The sequence below is a fragment of the Bufo bufo genome, chromosome 3, assembly GCF_905171765.1.
Source record: "Bufo bufo chromosome 3, aBufBuf1.1, whole genome shotgun sequence".
NCBI lineage: Eukaryota > Metazoa > Chordata > Amphibia > Anura > Bufonidae > Bufo > Bufo bufo.
Genome location: NC_053391.1, coordinates 705,099,449 through 705,111,905, shown reverse-complemented (window position 1 = coordinate 705,111,905; position 12,457 = coordinate 705,099,449). Strand labels below are relative to the sequence as shown.

Below are 12,457 nucleotides of genomic sequence, written 5' to 3'. Positions count from 1 at the left end.
ACCAAGCAGAGAGGAAGAGGCAACCAGAACCGACACATGGAACCAACAGAGAGGAAGACGCAACCACAACCGACACATGACACCAAGCAGAGAGGAAGAGGCAACCAGAACCGACACATGGAACCAACAGAGAGGAAGAGGCAACCAGAACCGACACATGGAACCAACAGAGAGGAAGAGGCAACCAGAACAGACACATGGAACCAACAGAGAGGAAGAGGCAACCAGAACAGACACATGCCACCAAGAAGACAGGAAGAGGCAACCACAACCGACACAACACAAAGCACAGAGGAAGAGGGAACAACAACCGACACATGATACCAGAGAGGAAGAGGCAACCAGAATTGACACGACACCAAGCAGAGAGGAAGAGGCCACCAGAGGCAGTGTGTCACAGAGGCCACACGTGAGAGACACATGATTACATGTACAGATCACACGGAGCACTGGGAAGACAATAAACACACAACATGTTTTGGACCTTTACTATATGTGTTACAGGGCTCTAGGATCACAACTCACCTTGAACTTCAAATATGGATGAAACCCTCACTCTGATGTAATAAAATCTGAGACTCTTAGCCAATATATTTTGATCAAAACAGATCTGTGCCCACCTACCCAGCGCCAAGGTGGTCTCAGGTCAGGCGGGTCCTACGCTAAACCTACCTATGCCGTTGGGCTTCTATGATCAGGAGCGCAGACTTCGCACATATGTTGTGCTGCTCCTAGTCACCGCCATGTGCATCAAGCACCTGACCTGAGACCACCTTGGCGCAGGGAAGGCGGGCGTGGATGTGTTTTGATCAAAGTATATTGGCTGAGAGTTTTAGATTTTATTACATCAGAGTGAGGGCTTGGTCCATATATAATCCTTGCATCTATTTTGTTAGTGCACTATTATCTTTTTTTCTGTGATTTTTTTCGTGAAAATGTGGCCAGGGACATCCGCATATTTATTTATCATACCGTGCAGGATGTTTTTATCTTTGTTTTTTTGTTCACCTTGAACTTCCCCTCAGGAGAGAAGATGCTGACCCAGCGATTGTCATAATCTGCCACAATGATGTCACCGTTCATGTCCACGGCCACGCCTGTAGGACGCTGCAGCTGTCCCGGTGACCGGCCTCGTATACCGAAGCGCAGCTTAAAATGACCGTCATTGGAGAAGACCTGCAGAGAGAAGAAGGAACGGATGAGGAGCAGAAGGTGGAGGAGAGGCTGTGACATCAGAGGAGAGGACCCGCTACCTGTATACACTGGTTGTTACTGTCCGCCACCAAAATGCGGTTGTTACTGGAAGCTGAAATGCCTTGTAAGTTGGAGAATTCACCTTTGTCTCGACCACGGGACCCTAAAAGAAACGTCCGTCATGGGACACGTTAGATTTATCTCATGTGACATCTCACATATATAGCGCTAACATGTTCTGCAGCACTGTACAGAGATGGCAGTCACTCTCACACATCCCTTTCCCACTGGGGCTCACAATCTAAATTCCCTTTATCAGACGCACACTATGGGGGCAAATTTATAGGAAGCCAAATAAAGTGTAACTGCTGTTTAATTTTTTATACCCTAATGAATAAGTACACCCTGCTGTATAAATGATTTTGTGCTTTATAATTTAATCTTTTTTAGTTTCACTTCATAATAACACTCAGAAATGTGTGTCACTTTCACATTGAGCAGGCCTTCTCCCACAGCCTTATCATGTGCAGTCCGACTCCTCTCTGATATACAGTAAACAAGAGAAGGGGAGAGCGCAGGGAGGAGGTGCACAGCCCTGAGTGCAGGGAGAGCGCAGGGAGGAGGAGCACAGCCCTGAGTGCAGGGAGAGCCCTGGGAGGAGGAGCACAGCCCTGAGTGTCGGGGAGAGCGCAGGGAGGAGGTGCACAGCCCTGAGTGTCGGGGAGAGCGCAGGGAGGAGGAGCACAGCCCTGAATGCAGGTAGAGCGCAGGGAGGAGGAGCACAGCCCTGAGTGTCGGGGAGAGCGCAGGGAGGAGGAGCACAGCCCTGAGTGCAGGGAGAGCGCAGGGAGGAGGAGCACAGCCCTGAGTGCAGGGAGAGCGCAGGGAGGAGGAGCACAGTCCAGAGTGTCGGGGAGAGCGCAGGGAGGAGGAGCACAGCCCTGAGTGTCGGGGAGAGCGCAGGGAGGAGGAGCACAGCCCTGAGTGTCGGGGAGAGCGCAGGGAGGAGGAGCACAGTCCTGAGTGTCGGGGAGAGTGCAGGGAGAGCGCAGGGAGGAGGAGCACAGCCCTGAGTGTCGGGGAGAGTGCAGGGAGAGCGCAGGAAGGAGGAGCACAGCCCTGAGTGCAGGGAGAGCCCTGGGAGGAGGAGCACAGCCCTGAGTGCAGGGAGAGCGCAGGGAGGAGGAGCACAGCCCTGAGTGCAGGGAGAGCGCAGGGAGGAGGAGCACAGTCCTGAGTGCAGGGAGAGCCCTGGGAGGAGGAGCACAGTCCTGAGTGTCGGGGAGAGCCCTGGGAGGAGGAGCACAGCCCAGAGTGTCGGGGAGAGCCCTGGGAGGAGGAACACAGCCCTGAGTATCGGGGAGAGCCCTGGGAGGAGGAGCACAGCCCAGAGTGTCGGGGAGAGCGCAGGGAGGAGCACAGCCCTGAGTGCAGGGAGAGCCCTGGGAGGCGGAGCACAGCCCTGAGTGCAGGGAGAGCCCTGGGAGGCGGAGCACAGCCCTGAGTGCAGGGAGAGTGCAGGGAGAGCGCAGGGAGGAGGAGCACAGTCCTGAGTGCAGGGAGAGCCCTGGGAGGAGGAGCACAGTCCTGAGTGTCGGGGAGAGCCCTGGGAGGAGGAGCACAGTCCTGAGTGTCGGGGAGAGCCCTGGGAGGAGGAGCACAGCCCAGAGTGTCGGGGAGAGCCCTGGGAGGAGGAACACAGCCCTGAGTGTCGGGGAGAGCCCTGGGAGGAGGAGCACAGCCCTGAGTGTCGGGGAGAGCGCAGGGAGGAGGAGCACAGCCCTGAGTGTCGGGGAGAGCGCAGGGAGGAGGAGCACAGCCCTGAATGCAGGTAGAGCGCAGGGAGGAGGAGCACAGCCCTGAGTGTCGGGGAGAGCGCAGGGAGGAGGTGCACAGCCCTGAGTGTCGGGGAGAGCGCAGGGAGGAGGAGCACAGCCCTGAATGCAGGTAGAGCGCAGGGAGGAGGAGCACAGCCCTGAGTGCAGGGAGAGCGCAGGGAGGAGGTGCACAGCCCTGAGTGTCGGGGAGAGCGCAGGGAGGAGGAGCACAGCCCTGAATGCAGGTAGCGCGCAGGGAGGAGGAGCACAGCCCTGAGTGCAGGGAGAGCGCAGGGAGGAGGAGCACAGCCCTGAGTGCAGGGAGAGCGCAGGGAGGAGGAGCACAGCCCTGAGTGTCGGGGAGAGCGCAGGGAGGAGGAGCACAGCCCTGAGTGTCGGGGAGAGCGCAGGGAGGAGGAGCACAGTCCTGAGTGTCGGGGGGAGTGCAGGGAGAGCGCAGGGAGAAGGAGCACAGCCCTGAGTGTCGGGGAGAGTGCAGGGAGAGCGCAGGGAGGAGGAGCACAGCCCTGAGTGCAGGGAGAGCCCTGGGAGGAGGAGCACAGCCCTGAGTGCAGGGAGAGTGCAGGGAGGAGGAGCACAGCCCTGAGTGCAGGGAGAGCGCAGGGAGGAGGAGCACAGTCCTGAGTGCAGGGAGAGCCCTGGGAGGAGGAGCACAGGCCTGAGTGTCGGGGAGAGCCCTGGGAGGAGGAGCACAGCCCAGAGTGTCGGGGAGAGCCCTGGGAGGAGGAACACAGCCCTGAGTATCGGGGAGAGCCCTGGGAGGAGGAGCACAGCCCAGAGTGTCGGGGAGAGCCCTGGGAGGAGGAGCACAGCCCTGAGTGCAGGGAGAGCGCAGGGAGGAGGAGCACAGCCTGAGTGCAGGGAGAGCGCAGGGAGGAGGAGCACAGCCCTGAGTGCAGGGAGAGCGCAGGGAGGAGGAGCACAGCCCTGAGTGACAGGGAGAGCGCTGGGAGGAGGAGCACAGCCCTGAGTGACAGGGAGAGCGCTGGGAGGAGGAGCACAGCCCTGAGTGACAGGGAGAGCGCTGGGAGGAGGAGCACAGCCCTGAGTGACAGGGAGAGCGCTGGGAGGAGGAGCACAGCCCTGAGTGACAGGGAGAGCGCTGGGAGGAGGAGCACAGCCCTGAGTGACAGGGAGAGCGCAGGGAGGAGGAGCACAGCCCTGAGTGACAGGGAGAGCGCAGGGAGGAGGAGCACAGCCCTGAGTGCAGGGAGAGCGCAGGGAGGAGGAGCACATCCCTGAGTGCAGGGAGAGCGCAGGGAGGAGGAGCACAGCCCTGAGTGACAGGGAGAGCGCTGGGAGGAGGAGCACAGCCCTGAGTGCAGGGAGAGCGCTGGGAGGAGGAGCACATTCCTGAGTGCAGGGAGAGCCCTGGGAGGAGGAGCACAGTCCTGAGTGTCGGGGAGAGCCCTGGGAGGAGGAGCACAGTCCAGAGTGTCGGGGAGAGCCCTGGGAGGAGGAGCACATCCCTGAGTGACGGGGAGAGCGCAGGGAGGAGGAGCACAGCCCAGAGTGCAGGGAGAGCGCAGGGAGGAGGAGCACAGCCCTGAGTGTCGGGGAGAGCCCTGGGAGGAGGAGCACAGCCCTGAGTGCAGGGAGAGCGCTGGGAGGAGGAGCACAGCCCTGAGTGTCGGGGAGAGCGCAGGGAGGAGGAGCACAGCCCTGAGTGTCGGGGAGAGCGCAGGGAGGAGGAGCACAGCCCTGAGTGCCGGGGAGAGCGCAGGGAGGAGGAGCACAGCCCTGAGGTGTCGGGGAGAGCCTTGGGAGGAGCAGCACAGCCCAGAGTGCAGGGAGAGCCCTGGGAAGAGGAGCACAGCCGAGAGTGCAGGGAGAGCCCTGGGAGAAGGATCACAGCCCTGAGTGTCAGGGAGAGCCCTGGGAGGAGGAGCACAGCCCTGAGTGTCAGGGAGAGCCCTGGGAGGAGGTGCACAGCCCTGAGGGGAGAGCCCTGGGAGGAGGTGCACAGCCCTGAGGGGAGAGACCTGGGAGGAGGTGCACAGTCCTGAGGGGAGAGCCCTGGGAGGAGGTGCACAGCCCTGAGGTGAGAGCCCTGGGAGGAGGTGCACAGCCCTGAGGGGAGAGCCCTGGGAGGAGGTGCACAGCCCTGAGGGGAGAGCCTGGGAGGAGGTGCACAGCCCTGAGGGGAGAGCCCTGGGAGGAGGTGCACAGCCCTGAGGGGAGAGCCCTGGGAGGAGGAGCACAGCACTGAGTGCAGGGAGAGCCCTGGGAGGAGGAGCACAGCCCTGAGTGTCGGGGAGAGCGCTGGGAGGAGGAGCACAGCCCTGAGTGCCGGGAGAGCGCTGTGAGGAGGAGCACAGCCCTGAGGGGAGAGCCCTGGGAGGAGGAGCACAGCACTGAGTACAGGGAGAGCCCTGGGAGGAGGAGCACAGCCCTGAGGGGAGAGCCCTGGGAGGAGGTGCACAGCCCCTGAGCTCTGGCAGAAAGTGGAGGGAGGAGGGCTGATTTAGATGCTGCTTTCTCCTGAATTGTAGCAGCTCGAAACATGCAACTGGTCTTGTTTGAACAGCATGACAGCTAAGTCCAAGAGGAGAAATCACTGTTAGAAATCGAGTTGGGAATAATCACGGGTAAAACCTGCTTTTAATTTCGCTGGGAGGAGGAGCACAGCCCTGAGTGCAGGGAGAGCGCTGGGAGGAGGAGCACATCCCTGAGTGCCGGGGAGAGCGCAGGGAGGAAGAGCACAGCCCAGAGTGCAGGGGAGAGCGCAGGGAGGAGGAGCACAGCCCAGAGTGTCGGGGAGAGCCCTGGGAGGAGGAGCACAGGGAGAGCGCTGGGAGGAGGAGCACAGCCCTGAGTGTCGGGGAGAGCGCAGGGAGGAGGAGCACAGCCCTGAGTGCTGGGGAGAGCGCAGGGAGGAGGAGCACAGCCGTGAGGTGTCGGGGAGAGCCCTGGGAGGAGGAGCACAGCCCTGAGTGCAGGGAGAGCCCTGGGAGAAGGAGCACAGCCCTGAGTGTCGGGGGAGAGCCCTGGGAGGGGGAGCACAGCCCTGAGTGTCGGGGAGAGCGCTGGGAGGAGGAGCACAGCCCTGAGTGCCGGGGAGAGCGCTGTGAGGAGGAGCACAGCCCTGAGGGGAGAGCCCTGGGAGGAGGAGCACAGCACTGAGTACAGGGAGAGCGCAGGGAGGAGGAGCACAGCCCTGAGTGCCGGGGAGAGCGCTGTGAGGAGGAGCACAGCCCTGAGGGGAGAGCCCTGGGAGGAGGAGCACAGCACTGAGTACAGGGAGAGCCCTGGGAGGAGGAGCACAGCCCTGAGGGGAGAGCCCTGGGAGGAGGTGCACAGCCCTGAGCTCTGGCAGAAAGTGGAGGAGGAGGGCTGATTTAGATGCTGCTTTCTCCTGAATTGTAGCAGCTCGAAACATGCAACTGGTCTTGTTTGAACAGCATGACAGCTAAAGTCCAAAGAGGAGAAATCACTGTTAGAAATCGAGTTGGGAATAATCACGGGTAAAACCTGCTTTTAATTTCGCTGGGAGGAGGAGCACAGCCCTGAGTGCAGGGAGAGCGCTGGGAGGAGGAGCACATCCCTGAGTGCCGGGGAGAGCGCAGGGAGGAAGAGCACAGCCCAGAGTGCAGGGAGAGCGCAGGGAGGAGGAGCACAGCCCAGAGTGTCGGGGAGAGCCCTGGGAGGAGGAGCACAGGGAGAGCGCTGGGAGGAGGAGCACAGCCCTGAGTGTCGGGGAGAGCGCAGGGAGGAGGAGCACAGCCCTGAGTGCTGGGGAGAGCGCAGGGAGGAGGAGCACAGCCGTGAGGTGTCGGGGAGAGCCCTGGGAGGAGGAGCACAGCCCTGAGTGCAGGGAGAGCCCTGGGAGAAGGAGCACAGCCCTGAGTGTCGGGGAGAGCCCTGGGAGGAGGAGCACAGCCCTGAGTGCAGGGAGAGCCCTGGGAGGAGGAGCACAGCCCAGAGTGCAGGGAGAGCCCTGGGAGGAGGAGCACAGCCCTGAGTGCAGGGAGAGCGCTGGGAGGAGGAGCACAGCCCAGAGTGCAGGGAGAGACCTGGGAGGAGGAGCACAGCCCAGAGTGCAGGGAGAGCCCTGGGAGAAGGAGCACAGCCCTGAGTGTCGGGGAGAGCCCTGGGAGGAGGTGCACAGCCCTGAGGGGAGAGCCCTGGGAGGAGGTGCACAGCCCTGAGGGGAGAGCCCTGGGAGGAGGAGCACAGCCCTGAGGGGAGAGCCCTGGGAGGAGGAGCACAGCCCTGAGGGGAGAGCCCTGGGAGGAGGTGCACAGCCCTGAGGGGAGAGCCCTGGGAGGAGGTGCACAGCCCTGAGGGGAGAGCCCTGGGAGGAGGAGCACAGCACTGAGTGCAGGGAGAGCCCTGGGAGGAGGAGCACAGCCCTGAGTGTCGGGGAGAGCGCTGGGAGGAGGAGCACAGCCCTGAGTGCCGGGGAGAGCGCTGTGAGGAGGAGCACAGCCCTGAGGGGAGAGCGCTGGGAGGAGGAGCACAGCCCTGAGTGCCGGGGAGAGCGCTGTGAGGAGGAGCACAGCCCTGAGGGGAGAGCCCTGGGAGGAGGAGCACAGCCCTGAGGGGAGAGCCCTGGGAGGAGGAGCACAGCACTGAGTACAGGGAGAGCCCTGGGAGGAGGAGCACAGCCCTGAGGGGAGAGCCCTGGGAGGAGGTGCACAGCCCTGAGCTCTGGCAGAAAGTGGAGGGAGGAGGGCTGATTTAGATGCTGCTTTCTCCTGAATTGTAGCAGCTCGAAACATGCAACTGGTCTTGTTTGAACAGCATGACAGCTAAAGTCCAAAGAGGAGAAATCACTGTTAGAAATCGAGTTGGGAATAATCACGGGTAAAACCTGCTTTTAATTTCACTTTCAGCTTCATTCACTGCATCCCAATTTCTATCAGTGATATCTTCCCCTATACTGAACATATTGCTGTCATTCTGGTTTTGTCTGCAAGCTTCTAGCTGATACCAAACCAGAAGTAATGAGCAGCTAAAGTAGCACCCCCCTTCCCTCCTCCCTGTCAGTGTGGAGGAGAATGAGGGAGCAGCTGCAGAGCTGACAGTAGGAAAGAGAGTAAAACAATATATAGAAATGTGACATTATTATCAGTGTAGTGACCACATAATAAAATTACGTTATTTTACCACACAGTGAACGCCGTCAATAAATTTAGCAAAATAATGTAAAAACTGCAGTTTTTTTTATCTTTCCCCTTAAAAATATATAAATAATAAATGTTATTTAATACACAATATATACCCCAAAACGGTTCCTAAAAAAAAACTTTCAATGTGACTATTAGGAGGCTAAAAGAAATGCTTACAGTATGTGAGAGGATATACCGCTCTGGGGTAGTGGGGGAGGTTATCTGCATTCTGATTGGTCTTGTCTGTCTCTGGTTAGCTGTATGTGAGAGGATACACACCGCAAGGGGATAGTGGGGGAGGTTATCTGCATTCTAATTGGTCTTGTCTGTTTGTGGTATGTGAGAGGAAACACACCGTTCTGGGGTAGCGGGGGAGGTTATCTGCATTCTGATTGGTATTGTCTGTATCTGGTTAGCTGTATGTGAGAGGATACACACCGCTCCGGGGGGAGTGGGGAGGTTATCTGCATTCTGATTAGTCTTCTCTGTTTATGGTTAGCTGTATGTGAGAGGATACACACCGCTCTGGGGTAGTGGGGGAGGTTATCTGCATTCTGATTGGTCTTGTCTCTGGTTAGCTGTATGTGAGATGATACACACCGCTCTGGGGTAGTGGGGGAGGTTATCTGCATTAAATGATTGGTCTCGTCTGTCCCTGGTTAGCTTATGTGAGAGGACACACACCATTCCGGGGTAGTGGGGGAGGTTATCTGCATTCTGATTGGTCTTGTCTGTCTCTGGTTAGAGTTATGTGAGAGGATAAACACCGCTCTGGTGTAGTGGGGGAGGTTATCTGCATTCTGATTGGTCTTGTCTGTCACTGGTTAGCTGTATGTGAGATGATACACACCATTCCGGGGTAGTGGGGGAGGTTATCTGCATTCTGATTGGTCTTGTCTCTGGTTAGCTGTATGTGAGATGATACACACCGCTCTGGGGTAGTGGGGGAGGTTATCTGCATAAATGATTGGTCTAGTCTGTCCCTGTTTAGCTTTATGTGAGAGGACACACACCATTCCGGGGTAGTGGGGGAGGTTATCAGCATTCTGATTGGTCTTGTCTGTCTCTGGTTAGCGTTATGTGAGAGGATAAACACACCGCTCTGGTGTAGTGGGGGAGGTTATCTGCATTCTGATTGGTCTTGTCTGTCACTGGTTAGCTGTATGTGAGATGATACACACCGCTCTGGGGGTAGTGGGGAGGTTATCTGCATTCTAATTGGTCATTTCTGTCTGTGGTTAGCTGTATGTGAGAGGATACACACTGCTCTGGGGTAGTGGGAAGGTTATCTGCATTCTGATTGGTCTTGTCTGTCTCTGGTTAGCTGCATGTAAGGTGGCCACTGGCTTCACCCTATAAAGACGGACCTCTCCGGCCATGACCCAAAACCAATGAAGCCACGCCCGCTTTGCGTGAAGCCACGACCCACCGACGGCCGGAAAAACTCAGGGAGGAGAGGGTAGAACTTTCAGACTGGAAGGTGAGCTGGGGGCAGCCCGCGGCGCTTCTCTCCCCCACAGGGAGCCATGTCTGCGGCTCTAGCGACTGACTGTGGGTGAGAGAACTCTCAGTCAGTTGTTGCAGCTCACGCTCAGACAGTGCAGTGCTGCTCTCTGAGCGTGAGCTACTGCAAGGGTGGACATCCTTGTGTCCGTCCAGGCACTGCAGAGGACAGGGAGCAAGAAAACATAACTTTCCGGCCTAAAACTGGACGTCTGGCCACCCTAGCTGTATGTGAGAGGATACACACCACTCTGGGGGTAGTGGAGGAGGTTATCTGTATTCTGATTTGTCTTGTCTGTCTCTAGTTAGCTGTATGTGACAGGATACACAAAGCTTTGGGGTAGTGGGGGGAGGTCATCTGCATTCTGATCGGTCTAGTCTGTCTCTGGTTAGGCTTTATGTGAGAGGATACACACTGCTCTGGGGTAGTGGAGGTTATCTGCATTCTGATTGGTCTGGTCTGTCTGTGGTTAGCAGTATGTGAGAGGATACTCACCGCTCTGGGGTAGTGGAGGAGGTTATCTATGTTCTGATTGGTCTTGACTGTCTGTGGTTAGCTGTATGCGAGAGGATACACACTGCTCTAGGGTAGTGGGGGAGGTTATCTGCATTCTGATTGGTCTTGACTATCTCTAGATAGCTGTATGTGAGAGGATACACACCGCCTCTGGGGTAGTGGAGGAGGTTATCTGCATTCTGATTGGTCTGGTCTGTCTGTGGTTAGCAGTATGTGAGAGGATACACACCGCTCTAGGGTAGTGGAGGAGGTATCCATGTTCTGATTGGTCTTGACTGTCTGTGGTTAGCTGTATGTGAGAGGATACACACCGCTCTGGGGTAGTGGGGGAGGTTATCTGCATTCTGATTGGTCTTTGACTATCTCTAGTTAGCTGTATGTGAGAGGATACACACTGCTCTGGGGTAGTGGGGAGGTTATCTGCATTCCGATTTGTCTTGACTGTCTTTGTTAGCTGTATGTGAGAGGATACACACTGCTCTGGGGTAGTGGAGGAGGTTATCTGCATTCTGATTGGTCTGGTCTGTCTGTGGTTAGCAGTATGTGAGAGGATACACACCGCTCTAGGGTAGTGGAGGAGGTTATCCATGTTCTGATTGGTCTTGACTGTCTGTGGTTAGCTGTATGTGAGAGGATACACACCGCTCTGGGGTAGTGGGGGAGGTTATCTGCATTCTGATTGGTCTTGACTATCTCTAGTTATCTGTATGTGAGAGGATACACACTGCTCTGGGGTAGTGGAGGAGGTTATCTGCATTCTGATTGGTCTGGTCTGTCTGTGGTTAGCAGTATGTGAGAGGATACACACTGCTCTAGGGTAGTGGGGGAAGTTATCTGCATTCCGATTGGTCTTGACTATCTCTAGTTAGCTGTATGTGAGAGGATACACACCGCTCTGGGGTAGTGGGGAGGTTATCTGCATTCCGATTTGTCTTGACTATCTCTAGTTAGCTTTATGTGAGGATACACACCGCTCTGGGGTAGTGGGGGAGGTTATCTGCATTCTGATTGTTCCTGCTAGTTCATGTGAGGAGAGTAAGGAGTTATGGGAAGTGAGGGAAATACAGGATGGCCTCCAGGACATGACAGACATCACCACAGGAAGTGCAGCAGAGGCCATCTTAGGAAGATGCTGAAATAGAGGCCCAGAGACATAGGGAGGCTCAGGACTGAATACAGACAGCAGAAAGGTAAGATTAACTGAAAAATAAAGCTTCATGAATATCTTCCCTTCAGCATCACATGTGTTAGGAATTCAGTTTTGGTAGTTACACTTTAAGAGATCAGGATATTGGAGTGTGGGAGGAAAGCGGAGAAATCCTCGACAACATGGGGAGAGAACACACAAACTCCATGTAAGACGCACTACCAACTCCTCACACCATCTATAACGTGTCACTCTCATCATCCTCCAGTGTACACAATAGCCCCTACCTACTCGGAGGATCATCTCATCCTCTATAGGGTTCTCCTTCTTCTTGTTGGTGCTGTACATACTGGACGGCCTCCTCACTGCCTTCTGTCGTATATGTCCACCACTGGGAGACTTCACTCTTCGTTTCACGTCTTCCGGTGAGGCTGGCACATCTCCTGGCTTTACTGCTTTCACCCGATAGGGGCTTCCACGAAGAGGTTGGCCATAGAGCCGCAGAGAGAGCTGGTGCTCCCCTTCATGGCGAGGAGTGTAGAGCACCTCATAAGTGCCGTTCTTATTGTCTGTCACCTCTCCATCGTGGGCCCCTCCATCTGGACCCGTCAGTTGGGCCTGTAAGATGGCATTACCACTTCGGACCAATTCTCCATCCTTGTCTTTTGTTTGTAACGGTGACAGAGGTTTGGTGTCCCACCAGCATCTGGCGCAGACCCTCTCCTGTAGCCACTGAGGCATAGGCCACCGCACTAGTGGTTAGAAGCGCTCCCAGGTTTTGAAGAGATCGGCGTAGCCCATCTGTCTCCACTCGGAATTCTAACTGCGGGTTCTGCTGTGGATGGAGGGGGAAATCTCGGGAGGCCAACTCGTTCAGCTGCTCGCTCATCTGCTTTCTCACCAGGAGGACTTCTGTCTCTGAGCCATGACCAAGAGCCTGCTCGGTGAAACGCACACTGCTCTCCATGTTATCCAGACCTTGTCTGAGGGACGAGAGCTGAGTCTGCAGAACCTGAAAAAGACAACACAGCAGCCATGAGCAAATCCATTCAGCGAGGGGCTGGCGCTGCCTCTGCCTCTGCCTCCCGCATGGATTCCCGGGGCAGATATTTCTCCAGGACTTGTCAATCTCATGCCTGCGCCGCTG

The 12,457-nt window shown here is 56.9% G+C and overlaps 1 protein-coding gene across 1 annotated transcript in view; it reads right to left on the bottom strand.

The window, feature by feature from the left end:
* Nucleotides 1-12,457, bottom strand: part of TRIM3 (tripartite motif containing 3) — a 42,685-nt gene that overhangs the window by 3,347 nt on the left and 26,881 nt on the right. Inside the window, 4 exon segments of the mRNA XM_040426700.1 lie at nt 1,009-1,176; nt 1,254-1,357; nt 11,598-11,979; nt 11,981-12,322. Of these exon segments, the coding sequence (XP_040282634.1) occupies nt 1,009-1,176; nt 1,254-1,357; nt 11,598-11,979; nt 11,981-12,322 (996 nt within the window).